Below are 22,673 nucleotides of genomic sequence, written 5' to 3'. Positions count from 1 at the left end.
AGAGACCAGTCAAAAATCGTTGACAACAATTTGGAATTAAGATTCTAGGATTGATTAAGTAAAAAACTACCATGATGTTGCTTCTCCAATTTGTGACAATCTGAGGTTTGATTTGGGGAGGTCCTAGTACATGACTTTTAAAAGTCATTTTTCATACATTATCCTCTTGTATTCCCATTCTTCTCTATTTTATACAATATTATTATTGAGACCAAAAAGGCCCCAACCGTAGTCTCACCGATTAAAATTTTAAAAAGTTCGAAATTTCAAATAATATAAAGAGATTTTATTTCAATGAACATATAATTTTAGTGTCTTTTATTATTATTATTATGTATTATTATTATATATATATTATTATATAGAGTCACATCGCAAAAAGAAAATGAATCATACGGCCTAATTCAGTCTATTCTATGATAATGCATCACAAGAAGTTGAACCGATGGGTCGATGCATTCAATTTGATTTGTACTAAAATAGTGAGACATCAATTAATTGACAAAAACTTTCATTAAATAATTAACTGATGAGTAGATCTTTTGTTAGACGATCTCACGAATTTTTATCTGTGAGACGAGCAACCATACCGATTTTCAAAATAAAAAGTAATATTTTTTCATGGACGACTAAAATAAGAGATCCATCTCACAAAATACGACTGGTGAGACATTCTCACACCAATTTTTGTCTTATGAAGCCATGCACCAAATTGAAATTTTCCTAATACTCGTACTTATTGTGGAATTTCAACATCCAAAACTAACAATTTTTTTCTTCAAAAAACAACATAATGGCATTATGACATTTATTTAGAGAAAATATCCACACAATTCTTATCTGTTCTGTTACAAAAAACACTATTATTCTCATTTTCATTTCATTTCTTGAAAATCCCATTTACGTATCTCCCAACATAATCATTATTTTTAATTCAATTTTTCACCAAACCCTAACAAAGTTTATCATATTTTTACATAGTATGATATATATATATATATATATATATATATATACACCAAAAAATTTATTGAATAACTTGAAACATGAGGTACTTGTGACTTGTGAGCATACAAAGAGACATGGCGTGATAGAGGATTGGATACGGAAGTTGAGAATCAAATCTTGAAATGTTGTGTAATTATTATATGATATAGACAAGAAATAAATAAAGGTACACGTTCAGGGACCCACTTGTAAATATTTGAAAATCTCCGTGGGGCCATTTCATAATATACAAATCTTTTGCGGTCCCTTCAAACTCCCGCCTTTGCCTCACTTCAGTCAAGTGTTAAACTCGAATTAATTAATCAGAATAAATTAAATATAAATATAAATATTACACGACAAAGAGGTTCCCATTGTTATAACTTATACATTATATTATCAAAAATAATATTTATATTATTACCAGATATATATGCATATATATACACAACACAAAAGGACTAATTTGAAAGAGTAGAATCCCTTAGGATTGGTATTTTGGTGAAATTGTATTTAGGTCCCCACATTTGGTTGTCTGGCACGTGTAGAGTCGTCCACGTTTAGACCCCATCATGAGAAAGACAAAAGAACTGCCATCCAAATCCGCCGTGTGAGCCGCTGCATTATCACATTTCTTTATGCTTTTGTGGGCAACCCTCTTCTCTTCTCTTCTATATACATACATACATATATATATATATATATATATATATATATATATATATATATATATATATATATATATATATAGAGAGTTTTTGGCCAAGGATAAAAAGTTGTGATAATTCATCCAACAAATCAATCTAAAAATAATATACAAAAACTTATATCAGACCATCTCACGACATATTTTCAACGCGACACATTCAAAATATCATTTTCTGTCAGTTGTGTTATAAAAAAATATTGTTTAATATATGCTGAATTTAGTGAAAATTTATCTTTTATGTCAATAATATATCATTTAATTAATATATTACGATTTGAGTTAAAAATATTATTTTTCCCAGTATATTAGACAAGGTCGACCGACTCATCTCACAATTATGGATACATTTGTCAAATGTATAATATTATCTAAGATTACACATGATATTCCAATTCGGAAAAGTTATACTTTATAATTTTCCTCATGCGGTGTATTAAATGCATGTATGGTGGGATTTCACGAATCTGGTTTTCTTTTCTTTTTTTACTTTCTTTAATTAAATTTTCTTTGGCATCAAGAAATGTCAATTGACTAGTAGTTGTTACAGAGCAAATTCGTCCCAACAAAACTTTTTGATTCGACAGGTAACATTTGAGGTTTTGTGTGCAATATATAATGGGAAATTTATCAGAAAAGGACATAAAATATTTACTACCGTTAGTAAACAACGTAATTTATTCAATCAAGATTTGCTTTTCTTGTTTTTTTTTTTACTTTTTTTTAAAAAAATAATAATAAAGAAGATTCGCTTTTTATGTTTCTTGATTGAAGGGAGAATGGAAACATTTCTCAGATAATCTTCACTTTATAACAAGTCTTTTATAAAACAATCACGTCGGTAAAAAAAAGTACTTTTGAGCATAATGAAAGACCTAAATAGGATATACATATAACAAAATTGATCGTGAGAAACGTCTGATATAAAAATTTGCGTAAATTTTATAGCTAGAATTTATCATAATCTAAATAATTTTGTATAGAAAACTTAACATGCATGCATGTACTTTGTGTGTATTTATATATGATATTATGAGAGCTTTAAAACATTTTGACTTAGGGACAAATATGGGACCATGAAATCAAACTTAAGGATCCTTGTATTGACCTATCTTTTCCATTAATTAATCAAGCGTGATTTTCAAAGAAAAATCGTTGCTCGTGGGGTTTCTATCAACAAGGTTACACTATTGTTTTGCAGAATAATTCTAATTATTGTGTCCCACTCACTTTTTTTAGAAATAGACATTCAAAAAAATATATGCAAGTTTATTTTTTTCTAAGGGAAAAAAACAACAGAAAATCCTAGGCTTTTTATTTTTGTTTTATCGAGTGATTAATTAATTAATTTATCCCTTGTTTGTTAGTTGACAAGAATTCATAACAGATAAGTTTCCAACATTTTACATAGGAAGAAATCCAACAACAAAGTAAAATGTTGATAAAAAAATATTTTAAGACTAGATATTATATATATTCAAACGTGAAAAGTTTGCAAAGAATTGTTTTTATTGAAATGAATTTTCAGCAATTAAAATTGCATTTTCATAGGGAGAATTAAAAAGAAGATATTAATAATATAATAATCATCTCTATTTTTCATATTCACAAATTTTCAAATTCCCAAATATTCAATCCTCTGAAATCCATTCTTCCAACTTTGAATCTTCGGTAGATGGACAACTTTTCTTGTCTCATCCATGTAATTTTTCCCTTTTTTTCTGGCACACGAGATATCTTGGTGGTTCTTACATCCTAAGCACAAGTTTTTTTGAATCTTGATGCAAACATTTTTATTATTATTATTTGATATAATTTAATTATTGTAACGATTATTTGCTGAAAAATGAACTGTAAAATATTTAATTATTTCATATATATTTTTTGTGCATTAAATTATTATTGAAACTTAATTTTGTTCGTTAATCTGTTGCTTTGGGTATTTTTCATAGTTGATGTTTTCTTTAATAATAGATAGTTTAGCAATATTTTTCATATAGGTTTCAGTGAATCTGATATTTTTTAACAATTAAATATCTAAAACATTCGTTCTCGCTTCACATTTCTATTTTTATAAAAATAAAGCTTACAAAATATTAAATTTTCCTTACAATTATGTTTCATGTATCTAAATAAATTCACTAAAATACATTTGAAGTAATATCCAATCTAGAAATAAATATTGCGAGAAATTTTAAACTAAAGAAGAAAAATATGACACAAAAATCATTTTGTTTTATCAGACGATAATGGATCTTATATGAGAGACTATATTTTGTCCATTATTCGCTCAAAGCCCATAAGTTTTGGACGTACAGGCCCAAAGCTTTAAAATGGCCCAACTTCAACTTATTTATATATGGATAATTACTATCATGTACCGCGTAAAACAAAATCATAAATTTATATTCGCGACACACTTGTTATTGAAAATTAATAATTTTAACATAAAAAATGATGTTTTTTTACGAGTGAGATCGGATAGTGAACTGATGTCACTTGAGTTTTAATGTAAAAGTAGATGAATGAAACATAATACTAATCTTTAATACTATAAAAAAAACTGTTTCAAAGTTTCAAACTACTGCAAAAATTGTTTTTTTTAGCTAAAAAATATTTGGGTTTTTAAAAACACAGTATAATTTTGAAAGTTGTACCAACTACCAATTAAAAGAAATTTGTAAAATAACTTTATCAACTATTTTTTTTTAAAAAAAATGATCTTCTCAAATTTATTTTAAAAAAACAAAATACACCAGTTAGGTTCTCTCCAATATTCAACAATTTCAACTATTGTTGAGTACTCCCACAATAATAGACTTCCAACATCCGACGACTTTAACCATTACGTGCACACGCTTTTAAAAGAAACAACCGGAGGTGATTCCAAACCACCGTCCTTGTCAAGATAATTTCACGTGATAACATTTACAAAAACTGAAACATAATTGGATTTCTCTTGTGCCTCTTGGATAAGGCTTCCCACGGCTTCTGCAGGTGGGTTTTTCTTGTTAGGAATTTTTCCTGCGTTTTATTTGATCCTATGATCATTTTAAAGACATGATTTTTTTGCTCTCTTCGTTTTGTCAACCGGTAAATCTCTTATCTCCTGCATAGGAATTACTAGAAATTCGACATCATATTGTTGTCTCAACTAATAATCATGTGTCCGATGCTACCTTTTACCCGATTCCCGAATCCTTGACAGATTATGTTATTCTCTTTCAAAGCTCTGTTAAAACCCAAAATTTCCACTGTTCATACTTCTTAGTATTTGGTAGAGACATCAACCGCGTTTTTTGCTCCTTTTTCTTGCATAGGTGCTTTGAGCTCATTCGGTTATGGCCTCAACAATGCTCAATTCAGCGAATTGTAGCGTTAGTGGAGCTGTGAAGCTTGATTACGTGGGTCTGAAGCCATCGGAAGTGCCTTGGAATGTCCTGTGTGTGAGGCCTCGTTCGATGACAAATGTGCCCCGGAAGCAGGCTATAGCGGCATGCGATAGAAGGGACGATGCGCCCCTTAAGATGGGAATGAGTGATCAGGAGTGTGAGGCTGCTGTCGTTGCAGGGAATATACCAGTAGCACCTCCGATCCCACCAAAACCCTTGGCACCAGCTGGCACACCGGTCGTGCCCTCACTTGTAGGTTCACATTTTATGTTTATGGTCTTTGCGATTGCTTAAATCTTGGTCTTGTGACTGTTATAATTACAAATATCGTCTAAGTGCTTGCTTGCCGCTATTCTTTTTTCTTTTTTCTTTTTTCTTTTTTCTTTTTTTTTTTGCTTTAGGCATTTAAGTTGAAAGATGTACATGTAATTATGATCTAATACCTTACAGGACTTGACATATGCTTGTTACAGGGTTTAATCTATAAAGAATTGTACATTTGGTTCGATACTGAATAATTTGCCTACGAGCTGCTAGGAACTGATAACTTTTCAATATGGCAAATCTAGAGATCTAGTCATTTGGTTTGTGGTCCAGTATGAATTTCGTAATATCATATATCAACGAGTTAGCAATTTAAATATTCCTTTTCTAATTACTATACTCTACCTATGCCATCATAATATTTGTACAGCCACTTAGTCGCCGACCTCGTCGGAACCGTCGGTCCCCAGCTCTGAGGGCTGCATTCCAAGAAACAAGTTTGAGTCCCGCAAATCTGGTTTATCCTCTTTTCATTCATGAGGGTATGTCGTGGCTGATTTACAATTTGGGAAAAACAAAACTTTTGATCCCCACCTTGTCATTTTAATATTTTATCGCTGCTCTCGATATGTCCTTCATTCTTACAAGATATACAGGTGAGGAAGACACTCCAATTGGAGCAATGCCAGGATGTTATAGACTTGGATGGCGACGTGGACTTGTTGAAGAGGTAAACAACCATTATTATTTTTATTTATTTCCGTGCATGATGTAAGTCATCTTTTACAGGTATCAAAGGCACGAGATGTCGGTGTTAACAGCATCGTGCTCTTTCCGAAAGTTCCAGATGCTTTGAAGGTTCTTATTCTGACATTTTGTCATATTATGAGTGTAGCTAAATTATAGTGTTGATTTGATTTGGTTGGTTCCACTGCAGTCCTCTTCAGGGGATGAAGCATACAATGAAAATGGGCTAGTTCCACGAACAATACGGCTGCTCAAAGACAAGTATCCTGATCTTGTATGTTATTCATCAATGGAGTCAAATATGTGTTTCTGAGTACAGGCTTTTTCAGTTAATTGAATCTCACATGTATTAATTCGAGATGTATATTTGTAGGTTATCTACACCGATGTTGCTTTAGATCCATATTCTTCCGATGGGCATGATGGTATAGTTAGAGAAGATGGTAAGACATACTGGTGTCAATTTGTTGCAGTGGAAATAGGTGTTTCAACAAAATAAATCACAACCCAGATTGCACGGAAAAACTAATGATAATTCTGAAAATATGTCAAAGATTGATTGATCATTTAATGCAAATCCGAGATTTAAATATGATACTAGTAACAGTTTTATCAATGTTAAGTTCTGTACTATCATATGGATTATGGACAATGAACATAATCTGAGCATCTGAACAAAATAGAATGTCTTGAGTTACTTTTGAATTACTGCCGAATATTGCAGGAGTTATTATGAATGATGAAACTGTGCATCAGCTGTGTAAGCAGGCGGTTGCCCAGGTAGTTTCAATAAAACTTTGAATTCTTTGTCGAATTTTTTTTGAGTAATGTACATGCACTTTCTCTAGATTCTAGAATTTGTTGTTGTTTTTGGTAATTTTATAAACTTATCACCCTGAAAACTTCCATAAGTAGGCCAGGGCAGGAGCGGATGTGGTCAGTCCCAGTGATATGATGGATGGACGTATTGGGGCGATTCGAGCGGCTCTTGATGCTGAAGGATTTCAGCATGTTTCCATTATGTCCTACACTGCCAAGTAATTGCTCATTTTATTTACCTTCAGTCTTATTTATTGTTGGCCTACAACAAGTGCCATCATTGTTCCATGTGGCTACATGTGTGGCAAAACTACCTGTAGCCTTTGGTACAATTATTATGTCTATTATGCGTATTTCTGCAGTTTTAACCTTCTTATATGACTTTTGGAGGTAAATCACATAAAATATCTGTTCAGTATTCGTTCCTCGTAATGTTTCCTGAATTGATCCCAATTCTACAATGTTGACTCATTTTCAGATATGCAAGTTCATTTTACGGTCCTTTTAGAGAGGCTTTAGATTCGAATCCACGATTTGGAGACAAGAAGACGTATGTGTCTTCCTTCTCATCAAACTTATTTTTTAAACTTCGGTTGCACTTTTTTTGTTTTTGTAATCACTAGTGATCACATTGCTTGCTTTTGCATGAATGGAAAAATAGCTATCAGATGAATCCTGCTAATTATAGAGAAGCTTTGGTCGAAGCCCATGAGGATGAATCTGAAGGAGCTGACATTCTTCTGGTTAGTATGGCTTTTTCTGTAATTTCTTTGAGTGTTCGCCTTTGTCTAAATTGATGAGCCCGTCTTAATTAATTACTTGATTGTAGGTGAAGCCGGGTCTACCATACAACGACATAATAAGGCTTTTACGAGATAACTCTTCTTTGCCAATTGCTGCATATCAGGTACTTTATCCGGCACTCTCGAGTTGTTAAACTGTTTTGAGTTCACTAAAATGGTAAAAATGTATTTGATCTGAAAAGTGGTGTCTTCAAGATGATAGATGCTAGTTAAAAATTAAAAGGGGAAAAAAAAGCTTCATGCCAGCATATTATTGTGAGGCATGTATGTTTCAGCAACATATTCAAAATCACAAGGAGTTTTCCTTTTAAATGGTGAAGTTTGAATGGCGCATGAAAGTCAAATGAATTTGAGCAATGTTTTGCTTGTGGTTGAGAATAGAATAAGATGAAAAGGTAACGGGTTCTTAAAATCCGCGATGTTCGATTATAATGAGTAATTTAATAGCGTTTTTATTGTACATATATAGGTTTCTGGCGAATACTCGATGATTAAGGCCGGAGGGGTTCTTAAAATGATTGATGAGGAGAAAGTGATGATGGAATCTCTGTTATGTCTTCGTCGAGCTGGAGCAGATATCGTTCTCACTTATTTTGCTCTTCAAGCAGCTAGATGCTTGTGTGGGGAGAAGAGGTGATGTCGTCTCGATACAGGTTTGTGTAGTAAATTTGACAGAAACACTCGAAAGCTGTTATCTAGTAGTATGCTTTTTATGCGAATTCTGATGGTTGTTTTGGCAAATTATATTATATCGACTTGGAAATGAACCTGGTTTCTGATCATTGAACTCCATTCAAATATGAAAACAAAAATAAATTGTACAGGCCAATCCATTTATAAGTTTTGCCTGAACAATAATAATAACGATGACACTTAATCGTCTCCATCATCAGTGAGAAATTTTCCAGTGCCAGGATTTATGGCTGCGAAGAAGAAGAATGCGACGTTGAAGAGAATAAGGGGTTCGATCTCAGTGATGGGAACTCCCGTTTCGATATTCAACTGCGCCAAAGCTCCTTTTCCGGTGACGATCTCTCCTATTATCGAGAATGCAATGCCAAGTTGTGCCAGTCTACCGACGAAAAGCTCGTTGGCTTTCGTGAACCCGAATAAAGGACCTAAACATATTTCGAACATATACTCACTAATCAAAACCAAAAAAGGGAACTGATTTTAAAAGAAATTTCGAGAGAGCGGTGAAATAATAGTTGATTACCTCCTTCACCAAGACCCAATGCAGACCTTAAGCCTTTCCCAGGGGAAATAACAGCCCTGTCGAGTCCGGTAGGTTCGTCGACAAATCGGCCACGGTCGCCTAGTGCTCCAATGGCTCCTAGCAAGTTAAACAGTATGAAAAACAGAAGAAGAGGCTCAGCTTCGTAGATGGGAATTCCAGTTTCCAAATTCAATTGTGCTAAGATTCCCTTTCCCGTAAGTGCTTCTCCCAGCAGTGATGCCTGCAAATCGATTAACGTGATACAAAAAATAGTATAATTCTCGGTAAAGATGTAACTGATCCCCTAATGTTTTATAATTTCAAGTTGGCCCGCAGATCTGACAACTGAAGAGATGAACAGTCAGTAAACTCACAGCAAAGCCAATCATGGCAACACGACCAACGAATAGCTCATTTTGCTTTGTGAAACCGATTCCTCCAGAAGTTCCAAAGATCCCATCTTCCACCTTAACCTTCTCTTTCACAGCTGGGGCCTGTGATGATAAAAAAATCAACCCATCGCATCGGTTAGTCCACAAGAAACTAATAAAGATGGCGACAGTAGCATGCAGTCACTTGCCTTCGAATACATACTTTATCATCAAAACAAGAAATGTAAGAATAGTACTACTAACCTTCTTGACAGGAGCTGCCTTGGTTTTGGCCTTGAAAAGGGCAACAATCAATCCACTTGTTGAAGATGGAGGAGAACTAGTTTCCTTTGGAGGCAGCAAGAAATGAGAAAAGGGTTTCGGTTTCAGTCTTCGAATCAAAATCTCCCCGCCATTAATGGCATTAGCAGTAAGCAGCATTGCTTGAGCAGCCATTGTAGTTTCTAATCACTAGATCAGTGAGTGCGTGCGTAATATCAATATGGTATATTCTGAAGATGTCAAGCACATATATAGGAAAAGATGAATTATTGTTACTAATAAATACTGAAAATTAAGAGGGTTTGTGTATCACACAATTTGCTAGTGATGTGGTGGATATGGTCTTAGAATTGTGACGGCGGAGGAGCATCCACGTTCGTCACCTTTTGTGTTTTGAGGAAGAAATCAAAAGAGAAGATCGATGGTTATTCTAGAGTGTTCATTTACATACTTTGTGAAAGGACCCATCAAATTTAACGACTTTGGATGTATAATTCATGATATTAGTTCGGATAAATCAATTTAAAATATTAAATGATTTTAGAGACCACTGGATATATTTGAATGAACTTTCACTGTCCATCCGTATGTATATTTGATGAAAAAATTCACAACTAAAATAATTCAAATTGATACACTTTTAACCGACCAAAATTGTGACGAGGGGATATTTTATTTTATTTTCATAACAATCTGAGAATTTGGATTATTAGACTATATTGTATGAAATTTTGAGATTAAAAATGAGAAATAAGATAAATTGTTTAGTATGAATTTTTATTATTTATCTCTGTATTTTTCCATATTAGTTATTTAATTTCATATAATGTTTCTTTTACAAATCTTTACGCCATTTCACTTTATTACAGATCATTTCGACTTTTTAAATTATATGTATTAGCAAATGAAATGATAAATAAATATTACGAGTTATATTGTTTATTGTATTTTTAATTTTTAAAAATAAAGGTTTGAGAGTATATGAGTGCATTTTTAATTTTCATCTTGGTTTCACCAAATCAGTTAATATAAGTCTATCTACTTTGAGCCGAAACCACACAAAGGAGCGTTTGGTTGGCAGGATTAGGCGGTATTATTTTTTTTATCCTACCTAGTCAGCTGTTTAATACGCATGATTATTTAACCAAGTCAATCCCTCCTATGAATGATTAGGTTATATTAGGTAGGTAATAATACCTCCTCACCTCCTAGGATTATTTATCCAACTCTTAATAGCTCTTATTTTTCCAATTTTACACTTCTCTTGTATTCAAACTACACCACCACTTCCCGTCGCCGACCACCGACCGCCGCCGCCGCCGCAGGCCGACCGCCGACGCGGACCATTTCCGGCGCCGGTCGATTTTTCCGGCCGGCCGCCGGCTGCCGCCGCCGCGGAATGGAAGGGACAATTTTGTCTTTTCATCAGAAAATTCAAAATTATCCTACACTTAAAAATCTTACCAAACATAATATTATTTTACGTCATTTATCACCCGGATACCAAAAAAAGCAAATAGAGGAGAAGAGCGTACCTTTCCAACGATTGGGCGGGAATAGGACCACTTAAACTTCGTAATAAATTTGACAAACCACGGATTGAACAAAGGAAGGCCAAAAAAATGGACAATTGTGTATATATATAATTTTTAAACAGCTGAAAATGGTTCATTCTTCACTTCTGAAAACATCTTTGCAGACTCACCATCCATGCTCTGGTTCTCTTGATTTAAAAAAAAATAGCAACTTTTGTGTCCTTAAACAAAAAAAACGTCGATTTCTTCGACGACAAAAGTTAGTATGTGGGTTACTATCAGAAGTTATTACAAATAGCCACCGATCTTTGCACAGATTCAAATTTCATTACGAAACTCGAAAGCCCGGATACATAAATTTCAAATATGCATCTGTATAAGCTTCCCTGAGTAAAGCAAGTGAGGATTTTTGCAGATTATTTACGATGGGTTGCATCAAGAATGGATCTTTTGAGTTGTTATCTCTTGAGCTTTTGTCTCGTGTGATATTTATGTTGCTTGTGACTGTTGTAATCATCTTATGTTCCTTTCCCCCCCTAAAAGCTTGGTTTTTGTCTGGTCCATTTTGGTGGTGTTGATTTACTTCAAATAGTACCGATTTGACTATCAAGAATGATGTGATGATGATGTTTGATTTTTACTTCGATTCTTTTCTATTTTTCCTGCTTTTCACTCAGACCAATGCAGATAAATTATATATAAGTATCTCACGCAATCAGCTCTATTCTACAAACTGGAAGAGATTATCTTTTTCAGTTATATATGCTTGCGTCTGTGTGTGGTCAACTAAAACTTTTATTTGCCTCTTTTTTTACCCAGTGTTTTTATCTCAAAGCGGTCTTGGTTTGCAGTTAAACACTTCATTAGGATTGTGAGCTTATTTGATTAACACTTGAAATGGAAAAGAGGAAGTGGTTGTGGAAGAGGAAATCCTCTGAAAGAAGTCCTGGTGAAAGTGAAAGCCCTGGATCAATTTCATCGTATTCCGACAGACACTCCGATGAACAGGTAAATCCAGAAGGGCATTTGCCTCCTCAAATTAAATTTTTTAAAGTTTATGCATAGTTTTCAAAGAATATAAGCTTTCATTCCATCTTCTAAACTTTTGTGCTTCGTCATATTTATGTTGTGCTATTTTGAGTGCTTTTGATGAAGTGTCATTATCTTGGGATTATTAATCAATCCTGTTATGCATTTGAAACCTCTACTTTTTTTTATTCTTAATTGTTGCATCGTGTTCTTGAAATTTGTAAACATGCTGTAATAAAGAAAGTTGCAGACATGCATAACATTCCTTCAATAATCTTGATGTTTTAATCTAAACCATAAACCTTGACATTGAAGCTTTGTTGTTGAAAACCTTGATGAAGTAGTCCCATTATTTGTTTGGCTTTTGCAGTTCATTAATTTTGGTTTTTGCAGTCCTTTAATTTTGTTGGACTGGGTATCCTTCGTTGTACCAAAAACTTTTACTAATGCTGAAGGTACAATTCAAGTATATTAAATCATGCAGCTGTCCGTCAAACTCGACATTTTGACAGTGGTGTCACATAATCAATCATACAGGAGAGCAGGGAAACTGTTGATTTCCAGTAAAATTTGATTTATTTCAAACTTTTTTTTAGCAGGATGCATTGAGAGTATCTCCAAATAATGGCATGCAATCATCAGAAGTCACGTCTAATTTGACGATCATCGATGATGAAGTGAAAGAACATTTGAGGAGTTTGACAGAAAAGTTATCAGCTGCTCTAGTGAATGTCGGTGCCAAAGAAGACCTAGTTAAGCAGCATGCAAAAGTTGCTGAAGAAGCTGTTGCCGGTAAGTCTTGCATTTAGTAACACAAATTGTTAATCTTAGTCCTGTCTGTGTATTGGTTTTCAGTATGTAGGTCTTGGATTAGAGCTACACTGGATGCGTGATTGAAACCAAAACAAAAAATCTGGATGACTAACCTCCACGCCTCCTTTAGATCTTCTATTTTACTTGGTCAAATTCTATTGACTGAAATTTTCTCATACAAGCGGATCAGATGTTTGTGATGTATTTTGTAAGAGTGGATCTGGAGAACTTCCATGGTAGAGAATATAACAACGAGTTTTGAAGAAGATTTGTGCTTCTTTACTCCTACTCTTCAACAGAAAATGTTCGGGAAAACAGTAAACAAACTCACTAGAGAAACAATATTGTGCATTCAGTAAAGTTGAATACCTTGCGACTTGTAGGGAACAATAAATGTGAACCTTACGGGGGAGTGAGAAAAAGGCTGAGTTTCATATTTATGTTTTCTAAATAGTATAAGTTCCGTTCTCCAAAAATACAGGAGTAAGTCACCTCAACTAAAGTTCAAATAACCATGTTGAACAATATATGAATATTGTTGGCAACTTAAGAAAATGGAAGTGAAACTAGAGCAGGCAGTTTTCCTGGCACAGGGTTTTCTTCCTTGTACGTTGTTAAATATGACTAATCGTCATTAAATATGACGAATCCACCGTTTTTGAATGCTTATTTTACCTGTTAGGCTGGGAAAAGGCAGAAAATGAGGTGGCTGTATTAAAACAACAGCTTGAGGTTGCAGTGCAGCAGAACTTGAAATTGGAAGTGAGAGTCAGCCATCTTGATGGTGCCCTGAAAGAATGTGTCAGACAATTGAGAAAAGCAAGAGATGAGCAGGAGCAAAGAATCTCTGATGCTATGGTTGAGAAAACTGGTGAGTGGGAGTTGACAAAGGCCGCACTTGATAAGCGAGTCCTTGAGCTCCAGGAACAAGTAGAAGCTGCCAGAGCTGAGATTTCTACTTCTAGTCTTGAGGTTATGCAGAAAGAAAACTCGTCCCTCAAGCAAGAGCTTGAATCTCGATGCAAGGATTTGGAAATTATAATGATGGAAAGGGATTTGAGCACCCAAGCTGCCGAAACTGCCAGCAAGCAACAGCTGGAGAGCATAAAAAAGATTGCTATGCTCGAGGCCGAGTGCCGAAAACTTCAAGCTGCAGCCAGAAAATCATCTCCGACCAATGATCACAAGTCTGTCACAGCTTCTTATTACAGGGAGTCTGAGACAGATAACCATTCAGATGGTGGGGAGAGGATGATCACATTAGACCTTTATGCCTACTACAGGAAGAGAAATGGGTATAAAGCAAGCGGGTCGGACTCATGGTCATCTGTCTTGATATCTGAGCTTGAATATTCCAAGAATGAAAAGCCCAAGTCTAAAACTCTAGCTAACTGTGGTGTTGAAATTGGTGTGATGGATGATTTTCTGGAGATGGAACGTCTTGCTGCATTAGGTGACACCAAGATTAGCATACTATCTGCTGAAACTGGAGCTGCTAATGGAGAATCCATTTCTGTGGATAATCCTCTTAGAGCCGACCTTGAAAGATCGATTAAACTTGTAACTGACATGGAAAAGAAGTTGGAAAAGATTGAAGCAGAGAAATTAAAACTAGAGAGAGCTTTAGATGATAGTCATGTAGCTCTCAGTGCGTCAAAAGGAATGCTGGTGGAGTCCGAGATCCAGTTGGAGGAGCTGATGAAGGAGTTGGCAGTGGTGAATGAAGCACAAGAATCACTTGAATATCAGCTCATAAGTATGGAAGCTGAAGCAAGAACCATGTCTTCTTGTGTTGATTCATTAAAAGCAGAAAATGAAAAAGAAAGATCCATAGCAGCAGAATTCAAGGTCAAGTCTCAAGAATTGGAGATGGAACTTCAGCAAACTAAAACTGAGATCAGGTTGGAGGAGCTGCAGAAGGAGTTGGCCACAGTGAATGAAGCAAAAGAATCACTTGAATATCAGCTCGTAATTATGAAAGCTGAAGCAAAAACCATGTCTTCTTGTGTTGATTCATTGAAGGCAGAAAATGAAAAAGAAAGATTCATAGCTGCAGAATTCAAGGTCAAGTGTCAAGAATTGGAAATGGAACTTCAGCAGACTAAAACCGAGATCCGGTTGGAGGAGCTGCTGAAGGAGTTGGCAGCAGTGAATGAAGTAAAGGAATCACTTGAATATCAGCTCATAAGTATGGAAGCTGAGGCAAGAACCATGTCTTCTTGTGTCGATTCACTTAAGGCAGAAAATGAAAAAGAAAGATCCATAGCAGCAGAATTCAAGGTAAAATGTCAAGAATTGGAGATGGAACTTCAGCATACTACAACTTCTAATGGTGAACTAAAGCTAAAAAAGGTCGGTCATTATTTCCATGTAGATTTAAAAATGTTTTAGTCATTTCTTTTGAATTCTTTATCAAATAGCATACCTTTTTGTTTCAGGAGGATTTAGTTGTAGCTGCTGATAAGCTTGCAGAATGTCAGAAAACAATTGCATCCCTTGGAAAACAGCTTCAATCTCTTGCAACATTGGAAAATTTCTTGATAGACACCTCCGACATACCAGAGGCTCTCCTCAAAAGCACTGCTTTCAGGCAATGGAGAGGTATTCGGTCATCTTATATGATGTGAACGTGTCAAAAGATGGTTTGGATCCATCAAGAATATCAACGTGAAGTTGTAGCCTTCTTGAAAATGGGAAAATGAGGAATCACCGCCATTCTCGTTATCATCAACATCATCTGCCAAGAATTGCAATGGATTTGAGAATTTTTTCTTGCGAAGCATTTGCCATAAAAAAATCTTTCAACACTAATCAATGAGATTTTTTTTTTTCAAATTGTTTGAGTTGATGATTTATTGGGATCATGCCATCTGAAAATACGTTCACTCCATACTACACATTCATTGGATATTAATGTTTCTATGCGAAGAATTTTAAAATATGCAACATCAGTTATAAAAAGCAAACTATATTTAGATGTTTGTTTGCTCAAGAAATATCTATAGGTGATACTTGAGTTTATTTTTGAATAAACTTGAAGAAATTAGAATTTGGAATAAATTAAATTTCTACTTCATTTTAAAAAAGTGGTGCCAACAATGATAAGAAATTACATATGAACCAGTCCAAGAAAATAAATTTAAAACTTATTTTTTTCTCTAATTATTAATTTTATTTTCCCTTAATAGTTTTCTATTTTTTATAATCGTTATTGTATTTCTTCTTCTCATTTTCCATCGACATCGTCCCACCAAAATTGATCCCATCCACAGAATACTTCTCTTTCTGTGATATCCATATCAAGAAAATTCAGAATACACTGAACACACACTGGCGAAACTAAAATACTTATTGTTGTTAAATTTTTAGATCGTGATTAAGCGAAGTCCTGTTATATGATTTAAAATATTAAAATATATTCGACCGTGGCATGGCATCAGCAGCTTCATTCATTTCTTGTTTTAATGGTAGCTACAATTGCTTTTGCCATTTCAATGTGAGCCGCGCGGTTGGGTGGCGACCTTTTGGTTGCGGTTGTGCAAAGATTTCCGGACCCGGATTCGGGTTTGGGTTGCAGAAAACGAAGAAGAAGGCTTGGTTTGGACGGCGTCGTATTAATCTTGAAGTTCGCGCTCAACTCTCCAGCTCCTTGTATGTGGACATTGGTTTAGACTCTCAGGTCAATTTAAGTAATTTACTATTTTTAAATTATGTTTTAGTCGATTATTGATGGAAAAATATAAAAATCCAATTTTTATATGTATGGATGAGGTTTCGGGAGTTTTTAGTTCGTAATTTAGATCTTGAGTTGAAAAATCTTTGTTGGCTGACATTGATTTCCCATAATACTTTGCAATTTTAATTTCACAAATGAATATTATTTCGATATATCACCACATCCTTGCTCGGCCTGATGGGTCAGCCGCTAAGTTTAGTTATATTATGCTATGAATATTTTGTAGTATTATCACCACATCCTTGCTAGGCCTGATGGGTCAGCCGCTAAGTTTAGTTATATTATGCTGATGCCTGATGTGGAGTTGAAAAGAAATATATCGAATTTGAATATCTGTTATAAGGTGAGGCGGCATGATTTGATTGTTCTATAAAATAATTGACTTATCCTTCTTACTAATTTGATGAAGAGTGTTCGTTCGCGTGATTCTTCACATCTGCCATGGGTCGGACCACTCCCTGGGGATATTGCAGAAGTCGAGGCTTATTGCCGGATCTTTAGAGCTGCAGAAAGGTTTCATAATGCTTTAATGGACGCCTTATGCAATCCACTGACTGGGGAATGCAGTGTTTCATATGACATGCCATTGGAGGATAAACCATTGTTGGAAGATAAAATTGTTTCGGTTCTTGGTTGCATGGTATGTCTCCTAAATAAAGGAAGGGAGGATGTCCTCTTTGGGCGATCCTCGATTATCAATTCATTTCGGGATGTGGATAAAGGTGTAATGGACGATAGCCTTCCTCCACTCGCAAATTTTCGGTCTGAGATGAAAAGTTATTGTGAGAGTTTGCATATTGCCCTTGAAAATTATTTGACACCTGGTGATAGTCGGGGTTTAAATGTTTGGAGAAAACTACAAAGGCTGAAAAATGCGTGTTACGATGTGGGATTTTCCCGAGAGGGTGATCAACCTTGCCAGACATTGCTTGCGAATTGGGGACCCATTTATTTGTCCACCTTGAAAGAAGAAAGACAACAAGAAAACTTGGAGGTTGCGTTTTGGAAGGGTAGCCAGGTGACGGAGGAAAGTTTAAAGTGGCTTCTAGATAATGGATTCAGAACAATCGTAGATCTTAGGGCAGAGATTGTGAAGGATAGTTTCTATGAAACAGTTTTGGAGGAAGCTATTTCTTCTGGGAAGATTGAACTGGTGAAACTTCCAGTTGAAGTTGGTACTATACCTTCAGTGGAGCAAGTTGTGCAGTTTGCTGCGTTAGTTTCAGATTCAGGCAAAAAGCCCATATATGTCCATAGTAAGGAAGGCAGACGGAGGACCTCGTATATGATTTCTAGATGGAGGCAGTACATGGATCGAATCACCTCTTCTAATCAACAAGTCATTAGCACCGATGTTCCAGTCCAAGATACTCGAGGTGTTGATGATTCTGAGGTCTCATTGAGCTATGAAGGAGGTGAATCTTCTGATGACGGAACAGGGTCATTTCCCGAAAAATCTGGGGAATCTTTTTTCCCCTTGGAAGTATTGAATAGTCGAGACCCTCGAGCCTCAGAAAATAAAATAAAGAGAAACAAACGAGGCCATGATACCCCACCAAATAATCAGGTCACATTAATACAAACTGTTAATGGTGAAACAGAATCATCGGTAAACTTCTATGTGAGCCCACTAAAGTCTCAATTACCTCCTTGTGATGTATTCTCCAAAACAGAGATGTCCAAATTTTTCAGGAATTGTAAAGTTTCACCTGGAACATACTTTATTTACGAAAGGAAAAGATTGGAGATGCTTTCTTCATTAAGATATAAATACAATGGGTCATTCTCGAAGACAGAAGCAAACTCTAGAACCAGACTCAGTGAAGAAAACACTATGAACGGGTCTCTCAGAAGCGTGAAGTCGTCTTTGAACCAACAGATTGTACCTTTTAATAATGGTTCATATAATGATCTCAGCATCTTCACCTCTGCACCTCCTCCTGATGGAGCCAACAGGGACGGAGTGCATAGCTTGAGTAAAGATCATGATTCTAGAACCCCTAGAACGGAACTGGATAAGAGTTTAAGCTCTATGGTAGATACTGGAGAGCGTCAGGTTGAAAGTTATCTCTCTTCGGATGATGACAACTTGGATATGCTTGAAGGAAATATGTGTGCGTCAGCAACTGGTGTCGTGAGATTGCAGTCAAGAAAGAAAGCAGAGATGTTTTTGGTCCGAACAGATGGATTTTCTTGCACAAGAGAGAAAGTAACAGAATCTTCATTGGCATTCACTCATCCTAGCACGCAGCAACAAATGCTTTTGTGGAAATCTACTCCAAAGACTGTATTATTGTTAAAGAAACTTGGCCAAGAACTCATGGAAGAAGCTAAAGAGGTAGCTATTCCTTTTGGCAAATTTTGCGATCAGTATAAGAGCTTTTCTATTGATTAAGATATAGCATGTGTTACATTCCATGAATGGGAGAAACGTGCTCTTGCTTTGACCTTTAATGAGTATCTAGAAGAAAAAAATTTAAAACTGTTTCTAACCAAGAATGTTAAATCATTCGTCTATTGAAGAGAAAAATGAGGACTGGTGAGTATATTGGAAAATGGATCACATGTATGCATGATTGAATGTTTTTAAGTATGAGTCTGTGATGTGAAAATTGGGAGGAAAGTAGGTGGGGATTCTTTCTGATAGAGCAGGTGGTTTTAGAGAGTTACCTGCTTTTTTGTCAAATAGCATTAGCTATAAAGAGAGATCTGGTTTTTTTTTTAATTTTATAAAGAGAGATCTGGTTATAAGCATCTGAATTTGATTGTGTATTTTATTGACTGGACCATACAAAATTGTCGTACCTTACTTTTTTGTGGACACATTATGGTATATTCTTGTATACATCTTATTCTGATTCCATTTACCTGAGTTCTTTATTTAAAATTTCTGGTAATATCTAGTTTTGTGTAGACCTTTTTCTATTTTGTAGAATGCAATCAGTTAGAGAACAAAATTTTAGTTTGAACTAAGTATTATTTTGTCAAAAAGATTCGGTTCTTAGTTTATAAAAATACCTAGCAAGATCTTATTTACTTTGATACAAGCCTTGTAAATGATCTTGTTTATATTGTTTTATTTCTCGGGGTTTTGCAATTTAATGGTCTTACTTTCTTGAATATTAATGGCTGAAACTTTTCATATTCTCTTACTGCTAAGTCATTAATTTATCCATTTCCTTAGCTTCCAAATTTACATTGTATTCACATGTTTTTACTCCAGGCTGCCTCTTTCTTGTATCACCAACAGAAGATGATTGTTCTTGTTGAACCTGAAGTGCACGATGTTTTTGCCAGGATACCAGGTTTTGGCTTCGTTCAGACTTTTTATAGTCAAGATACGAGGTACGCAAACTTTGGTCCATTTATTTAATTCTGGTTGGCTCCTTTTTTCATTAAAAAGAATTGTTTTCTGAAGAAATTCATTCATTTTTTAGTAGAGATATGTGATTTTCTCCATTGTTCATATCGGCTACTGCAGTGACCTTCATGACAGGGTAGATTTAGTAGCTTGCTTGGGAGGCGATGGGGTCATACTACACGCATCAAACTTATTTAGAGGTCCTGTTCCTCCAGTTGTTTCATTTAATCTTGGATCCCTTGGGTTTCTAACTTCGCATACTGTACGTCCCTTTCCTCGGCCTTAGATTATATGGTGCAAAGCTACTTGCACAACCTTTTCTTAACTGTTTTTGTAATTTGTATCGACAGTTTGATGATTTTAAGAATGATTTGAGACAAGTTATCCATGGGAACAACACAACTGATGGGGTTTATATAACTCTTAGATTGCGGCTCCACTGTGAAATATTTCGAAATGGGAAAGCAATGCCTGGAAAGGTATTTGATGTCCTCAATGAAGTTGTGATTGATCGTGGGTCTAATCCATACCTCTCAAAAATCGAGTGTTATGAACACGACCACCTCATAACTAAGGTAAAGTGGTTAGTAATTCCAAAGGTTTTTGGTCCTGCTCACTGTTATGCTATGCTAGCTTTCTGCCAAGGTTGGAACTGTAGTGTGATTGACTAATTGCAAATGTAAAGTTGGTGCATTAGGTCATTAAGTAGTATCAATGTATCATTCCTACATATACTATTCATTTAATAAAAAAAGCACATCAACGAGATATAAGACTTTGATTCTAGAAGGTACTTTTCAGCCTGACAGACTTTATCATTTCCTGGACAGGTACAAGGCGATGGAGTTATAGTGGCCACCCCTACCGGAAGTACAGCTTATTCCACAGCAGCTGGAGGTTCTATGGTAAGTTTCCACGGGTATGGTGCGATGATTGAGAGCTTCATGTGTGGCCGCTCAAAAATAAAAGTAAATTATCGTGTTTGGATAATTAAGTTACTACAGAAGCTGGATCCTCAGGCTTGCTGCACTTTAAGCTTAAACTCAAATTTTAGAGTATTGCTTGGGATTCTTAAATTGTGGTGAAAGAAAGTAAAAGCTATCAAGTATGAAGATCCTCTGAGATTTTCACAGGGCTAGGAAAGTTACTTGTGTTTCAAAAGATTTGGATTAAATGGTTGTTAATTAGATCTTTATGACCCAAATTTATGCATGTGTCAGGAAAATCCTCTCTTTGTGTTTGTGTGCTCTTTAAGAATGGAATCATATAAAATCAAGTTGGCGGCTTGATGTATTTTGGGGTTGTGACTTGTTATTTAGAAAATTGGCGAATTTCGAACTTTTATTATTTCCTTGGTTGAAATTATTGAGGGAAATAAATAACGGTCTTAGTGCAGTTGATCTTGTGACATGCATGAGGAAAAATATTTGTAATGGTGGCTATCCCTTCATGCAGGTACATCCAAATGTTCCGTGCATGCTTTTTACACCAATTTGCCCACATTCTCTCTCATTCAGACCTGTCATCCTGCCAGATTCTGCTCGTCTTGAGTTGAAGGTATCCGTTTATTCGATTACCAGATATTCCTTGGTTTATGCTATTCATGTTCTATTAAGGATTTTATTATCATTTTCAGCAATACATTCACAGTTACCGAAGTTCTAGTCCAGCACACCATCTTGATTTTGTAGCACCAAAAGTCTAACGTGTAAACATCATTTACAACATGATCTGTCGAGTTTGTTTTCTCTTCTTCAGTTAATTGCCAAGGCTAAGATCTAAAACTAGTCTGGTAATTGCTGCCTTGATAGCATCTTTCAAGATATGAGAAGTGAAATAGAGTAGAGACTGGAAAAATCCCACCTTATGACTTTATAAGTCACACTACATGATAATCCATTCATTGATGTCCGGATGGGCCGTTTCATGTTATGGTTCACAATTATATTTTGTCTTCACGGATGCAGATTCCGGAGGATGCAAGAAGCAATGCTTGGGTTTCGTTTGATGGGAAGAGAAGGCAACAACTATCAAGGGGAGATTCAGTTAGAATATCTATGAGCCAACATCCACTTCCTACCGTAAACAAATCTGACCAAACAGGCGATTGGTTTCGAAGCTTAATTCGTTGCTTGAACTGGAACGAACGACTGGACCAAAAAGCTCTTTAAACAACATACGCGAACAATGCGCTGTACATTACTGTGTTTATATTAGTGCACAGATCATAGCTGAAAGGTTATAGAATGCTCTCTTCAGAAAGAGCATTGTAAATTTTTTTTTAAAAAAAATAGTTTTGCCCACGTTGATTGACTCGGCTTGATAGAAACCTCAAGGTCTAGTACGAAACCTGCTAGTTAACCCAAATCCGTAGATCGACGCAGACAGTTTGAAAGCTGGGCTCTTATATTTGTGTATATTTTTCATCTTTAAAACTGGTTTTTGGTAGACTTTATACCGTGTTGAAATGGGAGGTTCTGGAATGCTTTCCACAGGGTAGATCCAAGATTTTAGGTTTGGGAGGAGGGCGTCGTCGGAGCTATCAATTCCTAGTGAGGCTCATCGATTTCAGTGTTCAGACTTGTGGTTATTTAACATGTTTTTAGCTACTA

The 22,673-nt window shown here is 35.4% G+C and overlaps 4 protein-coding genes across 10 annotated transcripts; 3 read left to right on the top strand and 1 right to left on the bottom strand.

Moving 5' to 3' along the window:
• The first annotated feature begins 4,497 nt into the window (after window positions 1–4,497).
• Window positions 4,498–8,500, top strand: LOC140808810 (delta-aminolevulinic acid dehydratase, chloroplastic-like). 2 transcript variants are annotated; one of them, XM_073166092.1, is made up of 13 exons: window positions 4,498–4,690; window positions 5,014–5,337; window positions 5,780–5,891; window positions 6,006–6,079; window positions 6,139–6,207; window positions 6,287–6,370; window positions 6,470–6,539; window positions 6,821–6,876; window positions 7,012–7,133; window positions 7,394–7,465; window positions 7,577–7,658; window positions 7,745–7,822; window positions 8,188–8,500. In XM_073166092.1, exons 2-13 carry the CDS (start codon window positions 5,035–5,037, stop codon window positions 8,353–8,355), a joined length of 1,290 nt encoding a protein of 429 aa, XP_073022193.1. In that variant the 5' UTR covers window positions 4,498–4,690; window positions 5,014–5,034; the 3' UTR covers window positions 8,356–8,500. The 2 variants fall into 2 exon arrangements, with proteins under 2 accessions (XP_073022193.1, XP_073022194.1); XM_073166093.1 differs by having other exon boundaries at window positions 4,670–4,786.
• A 16-nt stretch (window positions 8,501–8,516) lies between these two features.
• On the bottom strand, window positions 8,517–9,888 carry LOC140808811 (photosystem II 22 kDa protein, chloroplastic-like). 2 transcript variants are annotated; one of them, XM_073166095.1, is made up of 4 exons: window positions 9,588–9,888; window positions 9,309–9,428; window positions 8,935–9,175; window positions 8,517–8,836 (listed from the first exon to the last, which is right to left on the bottom strand). In XM_073166095.1, the coding sequence occupies exons 1-4, from the start codon at window positions 9,759–9,761 to the stop codon at window positions 8,592–8,594; spliced, it is 780 nt and encodes a 259-aa protein (XP_073022196.1). In that variant the 5' UTR covers window positions 9,762–9,888; the 3' UTR covers window positions 8,517–8,591. The 2 variants fall into 2 exon arrangements, with proteins under 2 accessions (XP_073022196.1, XP_073022195.1); XM_073166094.1 differs by having other exon boundaries at window positions 9,570–9,860.
• A 1,301-nt stretch (window positions 9,889–11,189) lies between these two features.
• On the top strand, window positions 11,190–15,819 carry LOC140810672 (filament-like plant protein). Of its 4 annotated transcripts, none has more exons than XM_073168540.1 (5): window positions 11,190–11,521; window positions 11,974–12,130; window positions 12,748–12,943; window positions 13,647–15,316; window positions 15,403–15,819. In XM_073168540.1, exons 2-5 carry the CDS (start codon window positions 12,020–12,022, stop codon window positions 15,589–15,591), a joined length of 2,166 nt encoding a protein of 721 aa, XP_073024641.1. In that variant the 5' UTR covers window positions 11,190–11,521; window positions 11,974–12,019; the 3' UTR covers window positions 15,592–15,819. The 4 variants fall into 4 exon arrangements, with proteins under 4 accessions (XP_073024641.1, XP_073024642.1, XP_073024643.1 ...); XM_073168541.1 differs by having other exon boundaries at window positions 11,942–12,130; XM_073168542.1 differs by having other exon boundaries at window positions 11,190–11,604; window positions 12,751–12,943.
• Window positions 15,820–16,192: 373 nt separating this feature from the next.
• Window positions 16,193–22,515, top strand: LOC140808741 (NAD kinase 2, chloroplastic-like). 2 transcript variants are annotated; one of them, XM_073165963.1, is made up of 8 exons: window positions 16,193–16,643; window positions 17,110–19,038; window positions 19,924–20,045; window positions 20,182–20,323; window positions 20,412–20,636; window positions 20,892–20,966; window positions 21,517–21,618; window positions 22,029–22,515. In XM_073165963.1, the coding sequence occupies exons 1-8, from the start codon at window positions 16,395–16,397 to the stop codon at window positions 22,230–22,232; spliced, it is 3,048 nt and encodes a 1,015-aa protein (XP_073022064.1). In that variant the 5' UTR covers window positions 16,193–16,394; the 3' UTR covers window positions 22,233–22,515. The 2 variants fall into 2 exon arrangements, with proteins under 2 accessions (XP_073022064.1, XP_073022065.1); XM_073165964.1 differs by having other exon boundaries at window positions 16,478–16,615.
• The last annotated feature ends 158 nt before the right edge of the window (window positions 22,516–22,673 follow it).

This window comes from Primulina eburnea, chromosome 13 (assembly GCF_022965805.1).
Source record: "Primulina eburnea isolate SZY01 chromosome 13, ASM2296580v1, whole genome shotgun sequence".
NCBI lineage: Eukaryota > Viridiplantae > Streptophyta > Magnoliopsida > Lamiales > Gesneriaceae > Primulina > Primulina eburnea.
The sequence above is the reverse complement of the archived record's forward strand: the minus strand, read 5'-3'. Positions and strand labels throughout refer to the sequence as shown.